Raw genomic sequence first — 24,128 nt, forward strand, 5'->3', positions numbered from 1 at the left:
TGTCAAGGACAGGGGCGTTACAAAGAACTTATTTGAGGTCTTCGAAAGCGGCTTGTTGAGAAGGCCCCCACTCAAATTTGACGCCTTTCCTACGGAGTAAGTTCAAGGGCGCCGCTCTGTTAGCGAAGTTAGGAATAAATTTTCTGAAGAAATTCACCATGCCGATGAACCTGGCAATACATTTGATGTCCTTGGAAGGTTTGAAATCACGGATGGCCTGTGTTCTGGAATGATCGATCGAAACGCCACAATATGCCCTAGAAATGACATGGAAGGCTTAGCGAAAGCAATCTTAGATAACTTCACAGTTAACCCTGCCTTACGAAGGCGATTGAGGACCTCTTTCAGATAATCTAGATGTTCGTCAAAGGTCTCAGAAAATACGACGACATCATCAAGATAATGGTATAAGTACTCGAATTTGATGTCGGAGAAGACCCTATCCAGCAGTCTCGTAAGCACAGATGCCCCCGTGGGGAGCACAAAAGGCACGCGGTTGTACTCATACAAGTTCCAATCCGTGGCAAAGGCTGTCAGATGTTTGGATTTTTCGGGTAGGGGGATCTGGTTATACGCCTGATTAAGGTCTGAGATAGTAAAGAAAGCTTTTCGAAACCATGAAAAACGAGAGTGAAGGTCGGGAAGGGGCACAGATTGTAACACCACCTTCCGATTTAAAGTCCTATAGTCAATCACAGGCCTGAAGCCACCTTGGGTTTTCGGAACCAAGGAAATAGGCGGTGAATACGCCGACTTAGACGCTCGAATAATACCATCCTTCAGCATCTGATCTATGATCTCCTTCAAAAACTTCATTTTAGGAGGAGATAGCCTGTAAGGTGGAAACCTAACTGGGATCGAATCAGTAACCTATATCTTGTATTCAATAAGGTCAGTAACACCAAGAGTATCGGAGAACACCTCTGGAAATGACTGACACAACTTACGAATACACTCAGCCTGCTCCTCAGGTAGATGTCTAAGGTCTAACAACATGTCATCCTGGGTAGGTGAAACAGATGAACATGACACAGAATTACATTTTAACAAGGGGATTTTGAAATTACCTGCAAATTTGAAAGTGCACGACTTGCTTTGAATGTCGAGCACTAGACCATTAAACGACACGAAATTCGCTCCCAATATAATGGGGCATGACAAATGCTTAGCCACAAACAGTTTAACTTTCCAAATAAATTTAGCAATCCTAATTTTGGCGAAGATGAAACCTAAAATTACTACTGGAGAAGAGTTGGCCGAAACGCATTGAACCGCAGAGAAACAATAATCCCAAAATTTACAGATAGACTTTAATTTGGAATACCATTAAGCCGAAATAATGGAACACACACTCCTCGAGTCTAATAGAGCCGTAACAGGTTCATTATTCAATTCAATTTTGAGAAATGGTACAGGTGTGGGGGTATCCGCAGTGATCCTAAGGCATTCTTTGGGACCTTCGAATGATAAATTAGGAGAGCCCTGACTTTTCCCTGAGCTTTCGTCGGGTTTAACAGGGGCTGAGCCTGAAGACGGTGAGCACGCCGTCTCAGCCGATGCCACTAGTCAGTTTTGATTATTGGCGCTGGTGGAAGTTGCACCAGAATTTGAGCAGGAGGGCGTGCTATTAGTATTAGGGCAATTATTGGCTATATGGGAAAACGAGCCGCATTTAAAACAGCCTTGGGATGACCCTGCTCCATTCTTTGTCCCTCTGAATTTGATCAAAGGGCGCCTGTTATGGAGATGATCTACGGACCCACAAGCATAACATTTCGGGTTATGGAAGTTCGGCGAGGTGGAGGCCGAAAGTTACTCGAAGACGGATTGGGCTCCCTTGCGAAACGTAATGTGTCGGCATACCTAACTCCTTCGGCTGAGACAGCCATAGCCTCTAACTCAGCAAATGTTTGCGGGCGCGACGCAAAACACAGATATGGCCTGTAGGGAGGTCAAATCCCTTCCACAGTGGCCTGTACAATTTGGTCTTCCGGGAAATGAAGAGCAAATACCCTAGTGTAGAATTTAATATCTTGGATGAAGTCGACAAGATTTTGATCCAGTCGCTGTATTCTATAATAATACTTTTGTATTAATGAAGACCTTGCTCGAGCCGGAATAACATTTGCCAGAAGGTGTGCATGAAAATCTTCAATAGATAATTGTTCAGATATGGCTCTTACTATTTTGTCTGAGAGGACACCAATAGAATAAGGATAAATAATCTGAAGAATTTGAGAAGGAGAAAGAGAAAACACTAGAGCGCGATCTTGAAATTCAACTAAAAACCTTAAGAATGCAATGACTTAGAAATACCCGTAAGCAACATCGCTAAAGGATGAGGCAAACTACTGAACCCAGGTGACATAGTAGGTAAAGGCCTAGGGGGCGGAGAAGCTGTTTCAGGGACTGCATTCTTCAAAAAGAATGGTGGGATTGAAGTACGACGCTTAGATTCATTTCCTAATGGGGCGGAAGTTTGTTGAGTAGCCACAGATTGTCTACCTTTTTCACCCTTGGGAGAATCCTCCTCTTTAGCTATGTGTACCACAGGGGCTTGGTCGGTTTTGGGAGTAGCAGACCCAGATAACAATTGACTAACCTTACTGGACATTTTAGAAAGGTGTTCAACAAGAGCACTAGCCTCCTTACCCTGAACGTCGTTTAACTTAAGAGACAATAGATCAGTAGCTCTATGGTAAAAATGGAACAGTCTAGCTTGTACTCTTTTAAGTTGATTTGGAGATGGATCACTTACTTCAAAAAAACTAACTACAGATGGTAGCTCAGTAGTATAGTCAGTGATCGTGGAGAGAGCCTCATCAATATCTGTCTCTCCCAAGTTTGGGATACTAATCGGAATCTAAGGGATTATTTAAGCTTGGTGGTATCGGCCGCAACCGTGACTACAAATTGAACATTTCTAATAGCTAATTCATAAATTAATTCCTCCTTGCGCAAATAGCCGGGATGGAGGACTTAGCGAGGGCCGGACATGATTGCAAAAGATTGACAAATTTAGAAATTTGAAAAAGAAAATTCCAGCGACTGAGAAAATTATTAGAGTACAAATCGAAGGTGATGTTAAGCCGTCAAAAGAGGCTAAATTGAGACCCATTCAACCACGCTCTGCTAGACTTGTTACCGTGGTTTGGTGGATTAGCAGAGGTGAAAGAAGGTGCTGGGATGAATGGGTCTAACTACTTTGTCAAGAAAGAATTTAAACAGAAATGGGATAACAGTTACATAGCAAATTAAAAACATGATTCAGAAAAGAAAAAAAGATAATCTTTAACACATTTCGGCTTCAAGCCCTTAGTTTTACAATTTTTGAGTGGTAGCTCAAAACCCAAATTTGTTTCAGGAGCAGAAATACCCTAATACGCGGAACCCTTGCTCTTCGTTACAATATCAGGCCTCCCAGAGGCACGTTTACAATACATAAAGGAGCTGACCCGCTCTCACTTTTTCGAGTCTATTAAAGGCCATACCAGGCTTTACCACTAATTGCCCTCAAGGCACAACTTACAAAATGAAATGGGGGGTATCTTGTACCCAACCTACTGGGCCTTAGCAGAAAAAGAACTGGTTAAGTAAATGGCCCGACATACAAAAGGAATGGAGGCGTGAATTTGCACTCATACATGAAACTTCTTAAAACCTAAAAGGAACTATGCCGATGAAACAGGGGCTATTCCCAAACTATGGAGGAGACCCGTATAAGAAAGAAATCTGAAAATTACGCAAGGAAAGAAATTCAGTTACCATAACGTAGTCACCTCAAACCAAAATGAAGGGGAGTTCGAGAGTGTAAATCACTCTGTATTCCCGAATTACAGTCACAAACGTACTTAAGTTTTTACATAAGCTGGTAGAAATTTATATATTTATAGAGATGGGTTACATGGTGAAGGTTTCGGACCTTTCCCGCGGGTTAAACTGCTGAGCTAGGAAGAAATAAAGATGTTAAATGGCCATTACCTTATTGAAGACCTGCTTCCAGATAAAAGAGGCGCTTCCCGCCTCCTGCGTTACGTTCACACTCCTAGTTAGATGTTGATGAAGTGGCCGTGAGACAAGAAAATCAGCAGTATATAAACCATCGGGGAATGTTCGAGACCTTTCATGAATAATCAAGCCACACCCTCTTACTTTTTGGTCAGTCTTGAAAGTACACTCAAAATCGATCGAACAAGAAAGACACGATTGGTCAAAAATTAATTACAGAAATTCTGGATTGGCTAAGTTCAAAACCTGTGGAAATACAGGATAAATATTGCCAACCCAAAAATGAATGCACTAAATTTAGTAAAGAACAAACTTGCGAATACAAAATTTATTCAAATAAAGTTCCTTCACTTCGCACCAGGGTGCATGATCATAGTTTTTAGGCAGTAACATCTATGAGAGAATGTCCAAATTTCTTGATAAATAGTAAACAAAAACACGTCGAAATTCATACAGTGACATCTTCAGAGGAAAAGTTTAAGTAGGTCCAGTTTTAAGTTCACTGTTTCTCCTGTAGAGGAGTACTTTAAGGCGGAAAATTTAAATGTGCGGCGTAGATGTGTACCACCCGGTACATCCTGTATGGAGATGAGTTAGCTTTTTTGCTTTGCTTCTAGTATCCAGGTAGGTGTACCTACAGTAGCCGTCAGTTTCTGTACTTAGCCTATTCATTCGTGTAATTACCACTGCATACAATGCCAGAATGCGTTTCCTTTATAATTATGTTATACTGCGTCAAAATAGACCTCGCTAGTAATGAGGGAAATGAACGCCCTAGTCGCTTGTTGATACGTATTTACGGAGTGGAGAAGGTGCGAGGTTTGCTATTCGCATATTCGGCGAAAAAAACTCTCTCGAGATCTCTCGAAATTTCTCGCGAGAAATAGTGTTTGCGCTAGTCTCGGGAAATCTCTATATCTCGTCTCAGACTGCCCATCACTAGTCGACAGGGTAGCTTCTTGTGTTGCAGACCGGGCCGGAGGTGTTCTGTGACGATTCCTCTTCATTGATATTATGCGTTTGTAAGTGCCGGATCATTCTAGTTGTATTTCTGCCGACGTGTTTTACTTCTTTTGAACAAGCAACACAGCAGCCTGTGCCATGTGACATCTCTTCAAAATAACCCACATCCACGACGTACGTTGCGTTTCGGACATCGTCTTCAAGTTGTCGCGTACAACTAGTAAAATTTCACATTGCACCGTCATATATCGAAGTGCCTAATTATGACGGGAATACTCTATAATATTGTAAGGAATTATTTCCTTCGTCACCAAAATAACGGTAAACACAAGCAGTGGTCATATGTCATTGAAAGTGGGGTCTGATAACGATGTACACCTATCTGTCGAAACAATTGGAGCAAATTGAAGCACTTAAGATTACACATTTCACTCATGCGTAGTGGTGGTTGCATATGCAGCAAGGCGCATCCTGCCTCGTCTCGAGTTCGAATAATGTATGCCTCTAGTATCCTGGTACGTGTACCTACAGCAGCCGTCAGGTTCTGTACTTAAACCACTCATTCGTGTATCCACTAGTGCATACAATGCCAGAATGCGTATCCTTTATAATTATGTTATACTGCGTCACAATAGACCTCGGTAAAAAAGAAAGCCCTAGTAGCTTGTTGACACGTATTTACGAAATGGAGAAGGCCCGTGGTTGGCTATTCGCATACTCGGCACAAACAATATTCAGCTCCGACTAACTGTAGGCCTACGACACGCTGCTCGCCGCACAATGCGAGGACAACGCTCTCGAGATCGCTCGAAATTTCTCGCGAGAAATAGTGCCTGCGCTAGTCTCGAGAAATCCCGAGAAATCTCGAGACCTAGTCTCAGACTGACCATCACTACCTATACCAAATAAATGGAGGTTTACTATATTACCCCCAGTGCTCAAGAGAACGCGTGACAAACATAAAGCAGATAATTACAGGCCAGTCAGCTCGACATGTGTTCATTGTAAGCTGTGGGGAAGCATACTTTCTGATTATATTACACCGGGTGAGTTGGCCATGCGGTAGAGGTGCGTGTCTGTGAGCTTGCATCCGGGAGATAGTGGGTTCGAATCCCACTGTCGGCAGCCCTCAAGATGGTTTTCCGTGGTTTCCCATTTCCACACCAGGCAAATGCTGGGGCTGTACCTTAATTGAGGCCACGGCCGCTTCCTTCCAACTCCCAGGCCTTTCCTATCCCATCGTCGCCATAAGACCTATCTATGTCGGTGCGACGTAAAGCCACTAGCAAAAAAAAAAAAGAAGATTATATTACATACGTTTGCAAAATTACTAATTGGTTTGATAGACGGCAGTTCGGGTTTAGGAAACGTTATTTCAGTAAAGAAGCTCAACTTGTAGGATTCCGGCAAAGTATAAGAGATATTTTAGACTCAGGAGGTAGATCGGTATTACAATTAGATAGAAGTTTCGCGTGATTATAGAATTAAATTTTCATTCAGTATTTGACTACACACTAACAAAGTAACAGACACATTTACTGAGTGAAACTGCCAGACTGACGAATGCGTTTCTAACAAAAATATACCCTGCTACCCTTCACAGCACACGCTGTGACGCTGTATGAATCGGTTAGCCGCAACGAACGACATTTTGTAAGTATTCACGGTAAATATTTTTCTTAATACTCAAAGAGTCTGCCTCTGTGGTGTAGTGGTTAGTGTGATTAGCTGGCAACCCCGGAGACCCGGGTTCGATTCCCGACTCTGCCACGAAATTTGAAAAGTGATACGAGGGTTGGAAAAGGGTCCACTCAGCCTCGGGAGGTCAACTGAGTAGAGGTGGGTTCGATTCCCACTTCGGCCATCTTGGAAGTCGTTTTGCGTGGTTTTCCACCTAACTTAAGACTTCCTATCCCCCTACAAGAACTCTGTTCAACACAGAAAGTGAGGCAGCCTGGGCGAGGTGTTGTAATCTTATTCCTAGTAATAGGAACAGCTTTTATAGGATATGTTCTACCTTGAGAACAAATATCCTTTTGAAGGGCTACAGTTATTTGGGTTGCTAACCTCCTACAAAATAAGGGGCTAGTGAACCACCCGGTATATACTTCGATATATGAAACTATATGCAGATGAGGTGTTGCTTAACGCTGCGTCATATTGACAAAGTGATTGCACAACCGGACGTTCTTTTAGCGATCTACATGGTTAATCTTCTGACATTTTTTCGTATCTCATCTATTTATAGGTTAGAATAAGTTAGAAACGTTGAATAGGGCGTAATTTGGGTACAGTTTTCACACACTGCATTACATTTCGGATATGTATGTGACAGCTAGAAACGTACCATTTGGCACATATTGCCACATGCAGTATTGCCAATGTTCGTGCCGAATTCGATGATGCTATCAAACTATGAAATTTACGTGTAAAAAGAACAAAATTTATGTACATTCGATGTACATGTATATCTCAGTGACCGCAAATGTCCGTCAGCTCACTGTAAGTACCAATATAAGGAGATATCTTCATTGGGGTAATCATAGTAATGAGTTTGTAAATAAATGAATTGAGGAGCTATCGGACGTTGAGATAGCGAGGGAGGATTGTTGTTTTCGAAGCGAGAGAGCAGGAGCCCAGACACGTTAGCGCGGATATCTCAAGCAGTGGCACCGGGAAAGTTGGCCGTGCGGTTAGAGGCGCGTGTCTGTGAGCTCGCATCCGGGAGATAGTGGGTTCGAATCCTACTGTCGGCAGCCCTGAATATGGTTTTCCGTGGTTTCCCATTTTCACACCAGGCAAATGATGGGGCTTAATTAATTAAGGCCACGGCCGCTTCCTTTCCATTCCTAGGCCTTTCCTGTCCCATCGTCGCCATAAGATATATCTGTGTCGGTGCGACGTAAATCAAATAGAAAAAAACAAGCAGTGGCAGTGCGTGACATTTTACCCTGGCAGGGCTGTGCCGCCATCTTTTCTCCCTCCCCAATTGGTTCAGTTCACTGACCAGCACCATGATATTGTATCTGAAATATAGTAATAATCCTATGACACTGGCTGAATAGAAATCTGCTTCCGAGACAAAACGATCGCGTATCGAAAATCAGATAATATCGCGAAAACCTCGAAAAATACGTGGATAGTCAGATGTAAGTCTCTGTATTATCGTGCAACCTGAGAGCTACTTCAAACTGTCCGCAGAACTTAACAGCATAGATTAACTTACTAAGAATACATCGATTCCTCGAAACATATTCGTTTGCTTGTTTAATTTTAAGTCTCTATGCACTCTCTCATTGGCATCCGATATTTACTCTACCAAGCATAGGAAATTCAAATCAGCGTTTATGTGTTTCTCGCTCAAGTTATGCTTGTTCACCTTTTCACCAAGGTGCTTCATGTCTGAAAGCCTGACTGATGTCCAAGCAGGATCAACGACATTCATTGCCGAAGAAGAGTAAAAAAAAAAAAAAGGAATGCATTCCTTATGTTACATCCGCGCACAGCCAGTCAGTGTGCTTATAACGTGATGGACTGAATTTCCTAGGTTATGCATTTTCCTTTTTACAACCCTTCTGTTCTTGTGTAATATTCAAATTCGGCCGTGCAGGCTCTAACTTCTTTAATTCCAGCCTATGTTCAAAACTTTAATTCCCGCCATTACTTAAAATGCTACTTACAGAATTCCTCTTAAATCAAGACCGTGACATTTAATGTTCAATTCGGCAGATAGACACGAATAGATACGAATGAAGGTATTAACACTTAAACACTGAAAGTATAACTTACACTACTATTTTAACCAGTTTGGTAGTTTTATCTACTAAACATTTGCAGTTTGCACTATAGCAGTAATTAATTAACTATACTACAATGGCGTTATACACACACATTAACAGGCTAACAGCTACTGCAATCACGACTACCATTGCACTGAACTTTTTCACTGATCACAACCGACAATGACGACATTCACGAAAACAAATAAGCAGTGCACGCCCAAATTTCTCTCCTCGTTGTCAAAGCATGGTCCGCCTCTGTGGTGTAGTGGTTAGTGTGATTAGCTGCCACCCCCGGAGGACCGGGTTCGATTCCCGGCTCAGCCACGGAAGTTGAAAACTGGTAAGAGGGCTGGAACGCGGCCCACTCAGCCTCGGGAGGTCAAATGAGTGGGTTCGATTCCCACCTCAGTCATCCTGGAGGTGGTTTGTTTTCCGTGGTTTCCCACTCCTCCTCCAGGCAAATTCCGGGATGGTCTCTAACTTAAGGCCACGGCCGCTTTCTTCCCTCTTCCTTGTCTATCCCTTCCAATCTTCCCATCCCCCGCAAGGCCCCTGTTCAGCATAGCAGGTGAGGCCGGCTGGGCGAGGTACTGGTCATCCTCCGCAGTTGTATCCCCTGACCCAGAGTCTGAAGCTCCAGAACACTGCCTTGAGGTGCTAGAGGTGGGATCCCTAGCTGAGTCCGAGGGAAAAACCGACCCTGGAGGGTAAAGAGATAAAGAATTATAATAATAATAATAATAAGAAGAAGAAGAAGTTCTCAAAGCATGATGACGTTTTCAACAATTTGACCGACCTACAAATGGTTACCTCTTATGGTAACATATTAAATATTTATTAGCTTCCTTGTGGGACTGAATTGTTTCAATAGTCAGTATAATGGAATTCATGGTTTTGTAAAATGTTTTGGAATTAAACTCTGACAGGTACTGTAAGACGTGGGGGAAACAACCTAGGTACATTTTAAAGTGGTTGGCGATGTTGCTGAGGGCTTCGCCGGTCAGATCTTCCCCTGAGAAGCCCATATCCTCGCGCACTCCGCACACAAGCTAACCCTACGAACCTATTGAGGACTCTCCTACCACAGCCCGAGCGCCTCAAGACTAAAGAATAAACATCGCGCTTGTTGGACAGCAGCCACAGCCTGAAATCCTCTACTATATATTTGAAAATAGAAAAGTGAAATGTTCACAGCCAGATAATATTGTATAACAGAATAACACACCATCATAAGTACGACTTCACTACATTTGTCCATCTCTTTATGTAATCAGTTACAGAGTGAAATGATGTAAAGTGTTTTTGAAAAGACGGCGGGTCAACGCCCAAAAGCTCTTCGTGTACCAACCGCCAATGGCCGCAAGATTAAGCTAATGAGGCCCACCCCCAGCTGGAGTGACCGCAAATCTCCTTTGACTGTTGGAAAATTTCTGTGAATGAGCACATATATTATCTCAGTGACCGCAAATGTCCGTCAACCCACTGTAAGTGCCTAGATGCCAATATAAAGAAAAATCTCCATTGAGGTAATCATATTAACGTGTTTTTAAAATAACTTCGTTTGGCTATTTCTAGCCCATTGCAGTCCTTGTAAGGCAGACCCTCCGATGAGGGTAGGCGGCATCTGCCATGTGTAGATAACTGCGTGTCATTGTGGTGGAGGATAGTGTTATGTGTGGTGTGTGAGTTGCAGGGATGTTGGGGACAGCACAAAAACCCAGCCCCCGATTCATTGGAATTAACCAATGAAGGTTATAATCTCCGACTCGGCCGGGAATCGAACCCGAGACCCTCTGGACCAAAGGCTAGCGCGCCAGCTATGGAGCCGGACAGTTTGCAAATAAAGGAATCGAGGAGCTATCTGACGGTGTTAAGCGGCCCTTATCTAGAAAGCCAAGAATAACGGCCGAGAGGATTCGTCGTGCTGACCACACGACACCTCGTATTCTGCAGGCCTTAGATCTGAGCAGCGGTCACTTGGTAAACCACAGCCCTTCGGGTCTGTTGTGCCACGGAGTTTGGTTTGGTTTGGTAAATAAATGTTACACATCTCTTCATGTGGTTATGAGGATATTTAGGGGTGGTTGTTGGGTAACGGATAATTTGAACCCAGACCTAGAAATTAAGAGCCGAATAGAAATTGCAAGATCAACATTCAGGAAGATTAAGACATTGTTGTGTGATGATGCATTAAATTTAAAACTTCGGAAGCGTATGATGAAATGTTATATTTGATCTACTCACCTTTATGGGGTTGAAGCTTGGACGTTAAAAGAGCCCACCATCAAAAGACTGGAAGTCTTAGAACTTTGGCTTCATAGAAGAATGCTTAGAGTCTCGTGGATTGACCATGCCACCAATGATCAAGTATTTCAGAGAAAAGATAACTGGTATCCACCATCAAATGCAGAAAAATTGCACACCTAGGGCATGTTTTGCGTGGTGAAAAATACGCGGTTTTACATCTATTTTGAAAGGCAAAATTGAAGGGCGCCGAGGAGTAGGAAGAAGGAGGAACGACATGCCTTAAGAATATTAAAGACTGTTCAGGCATAAAAAGTACTGAAGAACTGTACCGTGTTGCTGAAGACCGAAAAGTACTCTCCACATTGATCGCCAACGTCTTGGAGACTGGACAGAGCGCTAAAGGAGACGGCGTGTATATCTCTGGTAAGACACCAATTAGAGTATGGTTCCAGTGTATGGGATCCAAGCCAGGATTTCTTGATGTGAGAAATGGAAAAGATCCAAAGGAAAGCAGCACGATTTGTTGTGGTTGGTTTCCGAGGAAAGAGTAGCTACCAAAATGTTGCATAAGTTGGGCTGAGAAGACTTGGGAGTCCGGAGACAAGCTCTTCCGAGTTGACAGTGGAGAGATGGCGTGGAATGACATTAGTAGACGAATAAGCTTGAGTGGAGCTGTAATCAGGAATGATCATCATATGAAGATAAGACTGGAATTCAAGAGGATAAATTGGGGCAAATATTAATTTATAGGAAGAGGAATTAAAGATTGGAATAATTTATCAAGAGAAATGTTCTATAAATTTCGAAGTTCCTTGAAATCAGTTAAGAAATTGCGGGTAAACAACTAATAGGGAATCTGCTATCTGGACGACAGCCCTAAATTTAGATGATTGATTGATTGATTGATTGATTGATTGATTGATTGATTGATTGATCGATTGATTGAGGTTAACATTTTAAGATATTTACCTCAATCATGTACAATATTTGTCCCCTTTAAAGTGTCATTAAGTAGATATTACAGCTCTATAACAAACCCGTTCATACAGACATTTTTAAACGTTAATATCGTTAGGAAGTTAGTTCAATGCTCTAGGGCGTTAAGCGTTGACTCATACTGAACTTACATTTTTTTCCTGCTAATGTAAAATGTATTTTTGTAAAATTAAAATGAGGATCCTGAACATACACAAAGTGAGTGCCATCCATTTACATACTGACAAGTACTGTACATATGTTTGTATTTTCTTTATTTGCTATATATTTATGTGCATCCTGTTCAGGGGTTGAATGGTCTTTATCTTTTTAGCCGGTTAATTTCTCTTATTCGGGGTTCGGATACTTGTGTTTATCTAATGCATACCTCTTCACTTACACACAACGCGCCACAATACCAGTCACTACAGGAACACATCCCTCAAGCTAGAGTTCGCGTCATTAAGATCGTCCGGCTGTAAAACTGTGTCATGCCTCCAGGTTGTGGGAATAGGCGGCAGCAGCAGCAGTAGTAGACATCAATAATATGTACTTTGACACACCAGTGACGTAAAATGTGTGAGTATTTAATTTTTACTACATGAACGTTCCACTATTGTTGTCTAGGGTACGTATTGAGACTTCTGTCCTGAAGGTCGTGCGTTCGATTCTCGGCTCTGCCGAAAACCTTAAATCTGACGTGTGTATTGGTAAGTGTTTGAAATCCCAATCCTCGGCCATCCTTGAAGTGGTTTACCGTGGTTTTGCTCTCATACCCCCCCCCCCCTCCCTCACACACACCCGCCACTTCAAATCTAAAATAAGACTACCGAGCAAGTGGCCGTGCGGTTAGGGTCGCGAACCTGTGAGCTTGCATTTGGGAGACAGTGGGTTTGAACCCCACTGTCGGCAGCCCTAAAGTTGGTTTTCCGTGCTTTCCCACTTTCACACCGGACAACTGTTGGGGCTGTACCTTAATTACGGCCACGTCACTTCCTTGCGACTCCTGGCCCTTTCCTATTCCATCGTCGCCACAAGACCCATCTATGTCTGTGCGGCGTAAAACAAATGGAATAATAATAATAATAATAATAATAATAATAATAATAATAATAATAATAATAATAATAATAATAATAATACCGGGCGGTACACCCCTATGCCGCAGTTTTAAATCTTGCGCCAATAAATCCTCCTCTACAGGAGAAACTCCGAACTTTAAAAACTGGATCAACTCATAAGTCTCAGAAGATGTCACTACCGTAAATTTTGTGATTACGAAGTTGTCAATACTGTGTGGATTTCAACTTGTTTTGTTTTCCATTGATCAAGAAGTGTGGACATTCTCTTATAGATGTCTCTACTAAAAAACTATGATCATGCACCCTGGTGCGAAGTGAAGGAACGTTTTTGAAGAAATTTTGTATTCATAAGTTTTCTCTTTACTAAATTTCGTTCATTGATTTGTGGGTTGGCAATATTAATCTTTTCTTTCCGCCAGTTTTGAATTGAGCCAATCCATAATTTCTGTAATTAATATTGACCAATCATGTCTTTCTTCTTCGATTTTGAGTGTACTGTCTACACTGACTAATAAAATTGAGTGGGTGTGGCTGTTTTATTCATGAAAGGTCTCGAATTTTCCCCGAGGGTATAAAAACTGCTGATTTTCTTGTCTCTCGGCCACTTCATCAACTTATAATCTAGTGTATGGACATGTAGCAGGAGGCGGGAAGCGCCTCTTTCATCAGGCAGCAGCTCTTCAATAGGGTAATGACCGTCTAACATCTTTATTTCTTGCTAGTTCAGCAGTTTAGCCCTCGGAAAAGGTGCGAATCCCTTTACAATGTAAACTATCTTTTCGTTTGATGTAAAAACTTCATTAAATCTGTAACTGCAATTCGAAACTATAACCTTTAATGCAATTTTAATTCATATCTCGGCCTTGTAGTTGGACCCATTCGCCCCGGCACCTTCTTTCACCTCTGCTGTTCCACAGATACCTCGGAATAATAATAATAATAATAATAATAATAATAATAATAATAATAATAATAATAATAATAATACTGGAACGGCACCTACTTTAAAGCCACTCGAGCGAGTGGCAGCGTGGTTTGGGTTACGTAGCTGTCAACTTGCTTTCATGAGATAGTAGGTTCGAACCCCACTGTCGGTAGCCCCGAAGATGGGTTTCCGTGGTTTTCCATTTTCACACCTGGCCAATGGTGGGACTGTACCATAATTAAGGCTATGGTCGCTGCTTTCCCGCTCCTAGCCCTCTCCCATCGCATCGTTGCCATAAGATCTATCCGTGTCGGTGCGACGAAAAGTAATTTGTATTTCAAAGCCACTGCCACCTTTTTTCAGCTTATCGTTTTCTGATTCATATCCTTCAAAGAGCCACCACATGGGAGGACGTTCTATTCTTCATCTCCAGTTGTGTCCTAGTTGAGTGTCTCTCTCTCTCAAGAATACTACCTGACGAAGATATTAAGGTGAGATCTCGCTTTGAGTTTGAGGCGATCAGACAAATTTGGAGGAAAATGACAACAAAGGAAAATATATATAACTATATAGATGTACAAAACATAAATTATACCCACTCCATATCATTACATTTATTTGTTTACTATTTCTGAAATAATACCCAATCAAAATGCAGAACTTACAAATGGGATATAAAATAGTACATAAGAAATAAAAGTACGAAAAGAAAATAGAAGCTATTTATTATTAATTATCACATGACAAAGCACTAAACTTTCACGTCCTTCGCTGTGTATTCTCGGCTATTCTAGGATGGAAAATGGATAGGACAGGGAACGCAACAGCTCTGGCATTAATTAAGGTACAGATTTGTCTGATATGAGAATGTAAAAACACGATAAACATTATAAACTATCTTCAGAACTTCTGATGGTGGAACCGAACATTTCCTGAACGCAAGCTTACAGTTGTACAACGCGTACGTCGTGGCTAACTTGCTAGACTCTCTCTCGTACAAATCGCGTTACGTGGTAAATTTCCATTACTTAACAGAGTAAGAAAGTAACAAAACACTAGCAAATAGATAATATACTATTCCATTTCCAATTGTATAAAAATAACTATCTTACAAATTTTATCCGTGGTGGTCTGGTAAGTTAAAACACTCTAAATTCAGTTTCATTAAGTCATTATTAAAAAGCGAAGCAAACAGAACTAAAGCAAAGTCATCTTCATACTGAACCGAGCATATTTTTACCTCCTCAGATAGACAGCTCCTTTACTGATATGTTCCTAAACGTTGGGAAAACTGCATGACTAGCTGATATTGTCTGTAATTAGAAACTTCTGTTTTTCGGGAGTTTCAATTTAAACTTCACTCTTTCAAGCAATTCAAAAAATCCATGCTGCTTTCACCCTGATGTGCATTGGCCTACCAAGCGCCCTTGCTCAGCCCCGAGGTCTGCAGATTACGAAGTGGTGCATGGTCGGCGTGACGAACCCTCTCGTCCGTTATTCTTAGCTTTCAACCGCGGGGCCGCTGTCTCGCCGTCAGATAGCTCCTCAATTGTTCTCGTGTAGTCTGAGTGGACTCCGAACCGGCTCTTAGACCCAGGTAAAATTCCTTGACCTGATTGGGGATTGAAACTGGTATGAAAATGTATAGAAGGTAAATTATATCCTCTCCATGTCACGTATTAATGTATTTATTTATTTCTTCAGAAATTAGCCTCTGGGTATGAGGCAAATTCACTGAACGTAGATCTCCGGGCAGGCACCACCATCTTTCATTCTGCTTATTATTACGGAGAAATAATTACTGATGGAATTCTCAGTGATCGGTTAAAGTGAATAAATTTCCATTAGTTACGGAGAAATAATTTCTGACGGAATTCTCAGTGATAGGCTAAAGTGAATAAATTTCACTACTTTAACAGAGTAAGAAAATAATAAAACACTAGCAAATAGATACTATGCCATTCCATTTACAATTTTATAGAAATAACTGTGTTACTAATTTGTCCGTGGTGGTGTAGTTTAGTTGAAGCTCTGTAAAATTAGTGAGTTCAGAGAACCAGTAGCGGTGATTAGCGTGGGGGGAGGGGGTTGTACTTCGTGGAGAAAACATTACATTTTTATTCCATTTTAGCCGGTTGAAACTATTATTAAAAACAAGCAATTTATACAAACCTTGTTGTCTTAAGCTAATTCTTTCGTTGATTTTCTTTAATTATTAACAAAAATATTAGCGGAAATACCACAAAATATCGTTCACCGCAGATAACCGATTTGTATACCATCGCAGCATGTAGTGGAGACTATGTATGTGCTGTGAGGAAGCTTGGGCATATTTTTTTGCCAAGGTCATGGAAACAGAGGTATTATTCAACCGCTTGCCGCGCGCATTGGTCAGTCCGTGTCGTCTCAGAACTCACGAGTCTCAAAACTCACGAGTCCCAAAACTCACGAATTCCAGGAAGAGGATTAGTAAGAACAGGTTTCTCTACCTGGGCCATTCTCAAAACTCACGAGCAGGGCCAGTTCTTCCTTGAATGGATAAATGTCCACCCTATTAGTGATGGGATAATGGGATACTTTAAATAATCGAATAACTTCCATCCGATTATTTAAATAATCAAATGAGTATCAAATAGAATTCAGTTATATCGCACAGAATAATCGGATGCGTCATGAGTAATTTTTTTCGGTTTAAGTGTGTCGGGTAGACAATCCATTGAAATAAACGAATAGATGAACTTTTACGAAAAATAGAAATATGCCTTTTTTCAAATGAATCTCCAAGTGTTGAAACTAAATGGGTGAATTAACTGTCTTGATCTTTAATATTTCTAAATAAATTTTCTTATTCATGTAAATGCCGCCTTCTGGCCGCATAATGGAAGTAAGCCCCACTACCAACTGACAGTTTGTTTTAACTAGCAGCGGTCAATAGACCCACATTTAATTGTATGTCGTCCGGCTGCATGCATAAATGGTTACCATGCTGGCCTTTGGTCCAAGGGGTCAGGGGATCTCAGGTTCGATTTCCGGTCGGGTCGGAGATTTTAACTTTCATTAGTTAATTCCTGTGGCTCGGGAACTGGGTGTTCGTGCCGTCTTCAGCATTAGACTTCATCTTAGGTCGGACCTCATCCTCACAGACGTGCAGGTCACCTGTACGGCGTCAACTCTAAAGACCTGCACCAGACCTCAGCAGAGGCCACACGTCATTATTATAAATTTATGTGAAAGGGAAAATGTTAGTTTAAGACAACAGCAAAATATTTTTTAATAATAATAATAATAATAATAATAATAATAATAATAATAATAATAATAATAATAATAATAATAATAATAATAATAATAATAATAATAATAATAATACACGTCGGTTTCTTTAATTCACCAGCCATTATTTTTCCCCTGTGTGTTGGGGTGGCAGAATAACATCCACAGTATCCCCTGCCTGTCGTAAGGGAAGCGTGAGTCACCGCGCACCTCATCCTACCTGCGGTCATCCCAAGCACCTGCTGTCCGGAGTCGTGAATTTTGAGACTCATTAGAATGTTTACTTTAGATACCAGTTTGTAGTCGTGAGTTTTGATACTATTTGTAACTAATTTTAGCCCGTGGGTTTTGAGACGTAACCGGTCACTCTGACAGTCTCTTTAGTGTCTGTGTCTTAGTGTGTAGTCAAATAGTAAATGATTTTTAACTGTATAATCACATCGGCCGCCTCTGTGGTGTAGTGGTTAGCGTGATTAGCTGCCACCCCCGGAGGTCTGGGTTCGATTCCCGGCTCTGCCACGAAAATTTGAAAAGTGGTACGAGGGCTGGAACGGGGTCCACTCAGCCTCGGGAGGTCAACTGATTAGAGGTGGGTTCGATTCCCACCTCAGCCATCCTCGAAGTGGTTTTCCGTGGTTTCCCACTTCACCTCCAGGCGAATGCCGGGATGGTACCTAACTTAAGGCCACGGCCGCTTCCTGCCCTCTTCCTAGTCTATCCCTTCCAATCTTCCCATCCCTCCACAAGGCCCCTGTTCAGCATAGCAGGTGAGGCCGCCTGGGCGAGGTACTGGTCATCCTCCCCAGTTGTATCCCCCGACCAAGAGTCTGAAGCTCCAGGACACTGCCCCTGAGGCGGTAGAGGTGGGATCCCTCGCTGAGTCTGAGGGAAAAACCGAACCTGGAGGGTTAATTTTAATACATGTGTAATATTGAATTAAATTTTAAAAAGTTAATACACATTTAAGTTTACCTCTCTGTCGAAATTCGCTCAGAAAGCATAACAAACTTACCACTTTGTAAAGCAAAGCAAATTCATCTCCGTAGAGGCCATGAAGGCCCTTGGAGGGGTGGAAGGTAAAAGCTTCCGCCATTCGTAACCTCGACACGTGATGAGGTACTCATTTTTCGTGTAGGCTGAGTGAACCTCAGGGCCATATGCACCGCCGGAAGTGGAAATCTCGTTTCTTAAATTTTATGACTTCCTGACAGAAATTCAAACCCCACGTCTTTTCGGGCGAACCGAGCACGCCTTTACCGCCTCGGCTCCTCTTACCACTTTGTAGCTTTCTTGCTATTTGCTTTACGTCGCACCGACACATATAGGTTTTATGGCGACGATGGGACAGAAAAGGCCTAAGAATGGGAAGGAAGCGGCCGTGGCCTTAATTAAGGTACAGCCCCAGCATTTGCCTGGTGTGAAAATTGGAAACCACAGAAAACCATCTTCAGGGCTGCCGACAATGGGATTCGAACCCACTATCTCCCGGATGCGAGCTCACAGCTGCGCACGGCCAACTCGCCCGGTCTTTGTAGCTTTCTATTTTCGGTTTAGATGTATATATCAACCCCACTCCCCACTGGCTATATTCCACAAACCAAAATACTTTTTGTTGTTTCTTTTGTCTGTATATTACCCCCGCGCCCCCTTTTAATTAGGTCTACTACTTGCCGCGACTGCACAGAACTGTTACGGTATGTTTCCTGTAATAAAGGAAATAAAATAGAATGATGTGGCGACAATTACGTGCAGAATTCCTGAAACATAGGAACTACATCTAAATTTTAGTTATCACCTGTTTTGAATAATTACAGGTCACGGAAACACTGATAGCTTCCTATGCGACAAAGCGGTCACGTGTACATATATAAGACTGACGAGTGTGCTACGTCCTCCAGTTAGAAATGGCGCTAAACTGGGCGTGGTGTCTTTTTGCTGTTGGCCTTTTCGGGTCTATACGAGGAGACTTGCAATGGTGGCAGTCAGACATCATCTATCAGATCTACCCTCTCTCCTTCAAGGACAGCGATGGCGATGGATATGGAGATTTGAACGGTAGGTCCAACGCCTATCACCGTGTTTCTTCTATATTACCTTCATAAAATGGGTGTGGTTGTTTGATCATTACAGTCAAGTTGATAACCAACATGGCCTTCTGAACCGAAACTGGGCAGGTTCGATCCTGGCTCTGACCTGTGGTATTTGAAGATAAATGGATGAACTTGTGGCCTGTAATAACAACCACAATAAGTATTAATAAGCTCGATTTCAAATACTTCCGTGTACTTTAAATGATCACAGAGATTGTCGTCCCCGCTACAGAAAATATAGTTGCATACTTTATACGATGCAGATTTAAATTGTTACAGGATTTCACTCAGTCAAGTAAATATGCCAACATTCTTCAGATTGCCTTACTTAAAGGAGGTACTCCTCATATGGGCATAACATCGGAGTGATTGGAGACAAGCTTATTCACGATAGTTATTTATAAACCATAAACCACTACTAGATCCCCCTTTCAGAGTGACCGCTGAAAGATGATGTATTTTGAAGAGACATCATACAAGTTATAAAGGTACAATCTCATGATGTCCTGATACAGTTCATTTTTCAGAAGACAGGATATTTTCATATTCGAAACAACTTTCTCTAGTTATACTTATCAGTAGCAGGCTACTAAACAAACAGGCTGTTAATACTTTCTTTCTTTTACATTTGTTACATACCAGGCTTCTGAACATCACTATTTTATCAATGGCAGTTCTTCAATATAAAATTTATCGGCTACATGGTAATGATTACTATGGAATAATACACGCCTAGATATGATATACATACGAGTTAAAGACAGATATGCAGTATCGTGTCATCATAACTTTAAAGTGTCAATGTGAATCATTATTTTTGTCGAATGCAATAGTACTAATAAATAACCACAATATCCATGATATTTTATTCATTAAGGAATTCGCGTGACATTTTATTTATTTAATCTTTTCGGGCTGGTGACCTGGATGTTAGGCCCCTTTATACAAGAAGTGTCATCATCATCATCATCATCATCATAATTTAATATTATCTGTATAGATCCTTCTCTGCTTGGATTTATATAGGATAAACACTTATCTGGAATTCTGAAATATCATTGGGCTTTCGTTTATCATGACCTCTTAACCCATAGCCATACACCTGCTATTACAACCGAGGAAGATAATTAGGTTGGCTACTTGTATATGATAAAAATTACATTCATTGTTCAGCTCAAAGTATATCAGCCAATTTATTCAAATTACCACTACAGAATTTTGACTTCAAAAAATACAAACGGCCAAATATATCACAGCTACATTAAATGTATTTTGTATAAAATGGAAGAGAAATGGATTTCTCACTGGCTCGAATCAATCGGTGAATCGGACAAATTTTGGTATTGTGCCGAGTCTACGATGGGTGACCATCGAATCAGGAAACTAGACTCAATAAGGGATTGAATAAGACCAAATGTAGATCTGCAGAATGAGTTGGAGGGCTGCGGGATAGTCCCAAACTAGAGTCTGCAGTGAAGATGTAAATGTACAGGTTATTACCGAATAATTTTAAGTTTGTAATATGTTCGGTTTATATTTTCCCTAATATACTACTACTATATAGGCTATACGTAAAATAATTTATGTTTGGTATGATGTTATGTGTCCGCCTCTGTGGTGTAGTGGTTAGCGTGATTAGCTGCCACCCCGGAGGTCCGGGTTCGATTCCCGGCTCTGCCACGAAAATTTGAAAAGTGGTACGAGGGCTGGAACGGGGTCCACTCAGCCTCGGGAGGTCAACTGAGTAGAGGTGGGTTCGATTCCCACCTCAGCCATCCTCGAAGTGGTTTTCCGTGGTTTCCCACTTCTCCTCCAGGCGAATGCCGGGATGGTACCTACCTTAAGGCCACGGCCGCTTCCTTCCCTCTTCCTAGTCTATCCCTTCCAATCTTCCCATCCCTCCACAAGGCCCCTGTTCAGCATAGCAGGTGAGGCCGCTTGGGCGAGGTACTGGTCATTTTCCCCAGTTGTATCCCCCGACTAAGAGTCTGAAGCTCCAGGACACTGTCCCTGAGGCGGTAGAGGTGGGATCCCTCGCTGTGTCCGAGGGAAAAGCCGAACCTGGAGGGTAAACAGATGATGATGATGATGATGATGATGTTATGTTATGTTACATTGAGTTTTCAAAGACTATTACAGAATATTGCCCATGGGATTCACATATGCCTTATTTCATTATCATTTCTGCCTTAAATGGAAGATCATAATGATTTTAAGCTAACACAAGAGTAAATGCGGGAGACCAGTAGTAAATATTATTCTTAGAACATGAAAAAAGTATATATACATGACACAGGACTTTCTTTACTACGGCACTGAGCTTAATCACATCTTTTGAAATAATATTTTCGTAAGATGTATAAGGTGTATGCGTAAGTTTTTGCCGGTTTTTGTGGTAAATGAAACACGTAATTTTCAAGGGAAATTAATTTTTAGTTTATTCAAAATATTTGCCATCGGCTTCTAGACACTTCGCCCATCTAACAGGCAAATTATGAACACTATGCCAAGAAAAACTGCTTGTCTTTTGCGGTAAACCATTCGTCGAGCCATTTTCCAACTTCCTCGAAATTACTGAAATGCTGCTCTGCGAGCGCGTGCCCAATTGATGCGAAGAGGTGGTAGCAAATACAGTAGAGACAATACACGACATTGAGCGAGATATCGAGGGACAGCTATTGGAGCACACTCTAGCGGATAGACCTGAACGGTACTGATTCTGTCATAAGAGCACGTGTATTTTTGTGTGAAGTTTTTGGTGTTATTTATGCGTTTTCAGTGAGTTGACATAATTAAATAGTAGCGTGTGTCATTCCTTGATATCTCCTTCAACATGAGGGGAAAGGTATGTGCTGTGTTTGGCTGCAGTAATTACGAAGTAGAGAAAAATGCGCGGTCGTTCTTCAGGTTCCCTCGTGACAAGAACATGTAAGTAATATTGTGTTTGCATATATATTCTTCCAGTGACAGAGATTTTTATAGTACTTCATAATCTTCTGACCTGCTCGACCCATGTTTTAACGGGCTTAAAATATAATACGCATATTTTATTGTATAGTGCAGCAGTTAACCTTCAATACCGATGTGGTGTTGTAGGTGTGATCTGTGGGTTTTTAAATGTCACAGAAGCGATTTGGATAAAGTGTACAAGAAAGAAGGGACGTTACGCTTGTATAAGAATTATAAGATCTGTTCAGATCATTTCCAGGCCAGCGACTTTAAAAATCCTCGACTATACAGCCAAGGGTATGTTACATTTTTTACTCTAATTGTACGTAAATATTCCTCAAAGCATCACTATCGACAATATTTTCAAACTTTTTTTTTTATCCCTCTTCTCAGATTAAAGCCGGAATTTTATAGATTTTCTTTCTGTTAGTAGGCTTCGTGTTAAGAGGAAAATTTCCCAACTTTTAAATGTTAATTAATTGCATCATATGGGTAAGGAATGTGCCGATATTTTTATTGACAAATGTATTAATGTGATGATACAATGTTTTTAAATGAGGAAAAAAGACAAATCCAACCGTAAGATTTCAGGCAGGTATGCTAAAGCTAAAAAAGTAATGCATAAATGAAAGATCAAGCCATTTCACAGCAATCCATTTCACACCTTGTTTATATGTCTAATTTCAGTCTTTGAATAATAACCTTTTAAATAATTCTTCATTCATTTATCCAGAATTGCTTTAGCAACTTCGAAGTTAATATCTCAATATCACTTTCTTTCTAGACGTAATTTATTTATACACTTCCGTATAAACATTGCCATTGATATTTGAATTTAGCGCGATTTGTTCAGGTCAAGTCACTAGGAGCGCCACCGTCGAATTGTCTCCCATTTTAGCAAGGCGAAATCCGTAAGTGTCGTGTATTGTCTCTACTGTATTTGGTGGTAGACAGACGGCGCCTGGTCGGGAGAGTATGGCGGGTGCGGGAGGATGTCCCATCCAAGCGATTTCAAGGTGTCTTTCACTGGTTTTGCAATATGAGACGGTGCATTGTCGTGTAACAAAATCACTTGGCCATGCTACTGGTCCATTCCGGTCGTCTTTCCATCAATGCGTGATTTAATCATTTGTTGGCGGTAGCGTTGTGCATTTTTGGTTTCGCCGGGCTTCAAGAGTTCATAATAGACAATAACACTCTGGTCATACCAGACAAAAAGCATGATCTTCTTGCCGAAGCGATTTGTGGAAACCGTGTCTCACATGTTCTAATCGATGGAGCGTGTTCACCGTAATCTTCTACGAGCAGACGATCACTTTCCACAGACTTTTTCTTTTGGTTAAATAATATAAGCAATGCGTGCCGCAAATGTTCTTTTTGAGGCACAAACGTCGACATGATCACTGAACGATACAACACAGACGCCAGTGTTTGACGGAATCAACTTATGTGTGTTGGTAGATTAATGTCAGACGAACAAACTGACATATGTGTCAAATTCATACGCTGCGTACTGTTTGCTGGCGCCGTCTCTTAGTGAAACCGGAAAAGACTTATGCATACACCTGGTAGAGTGCCAATCTCTTATGAATATATTTGCTTTAGTTTTGTTAATCGGTTCTCAAAATTACGACATGCAATACCTAATAGGACATAGTCTGTCTGTCTGTCTGTCAGCCTATTAGGTCATTGGGCCAGAGGCTGGTTGGATCCTCAAATAGCCCACCAAAGGAAGTTACAGGAAAACTACAAAGACCAATAGCAGCACCAAAATGATGCGTACTAGGCAAGATGAGGAGTGAGATAGTTTGCCATTGCTTTCCTCACTGGGCCA

At 41.4% G+C, this 24,128-nt stretch overlaps 1 protein-coding gene across 1 annotated transcript in view; it reads left to right on the top strand.

Annotated features, from left to right (window-relative positions):
• The first annotated feature begins 19,159 nt into the window (after positions 1–19,159).
• The window catches only part of LOC136859593 (probable maltase), a 146,939-nt gene continuing 141,970 nt past the window's right edge, over positions 19,160–24,128 (top strand). The window contains exon 1 of the mRNA XM_067138708.2: positions 19,160–19,310. Coding sequence (XP_066994809.2) covers positions 19,160–19,310 — 151 coding nt within the window. The remainder of the gene's footprint in view (positions 19,311–24,128) is intronic.

Source organism: Anabrus simplex, chromosome 1 (genome assembly GCF_040414725.1).
Source record: "Anabrus simplex isolate iqAnaSimp1 chromosome 1, ASM4041472v1, whole genome shotgun sequence".
NCBI lineage: Eukaryota > Metazoa > Arthropoda > Insecta > Orthoptera > Tettigoniidae > Anabrus > Anabrus simplex.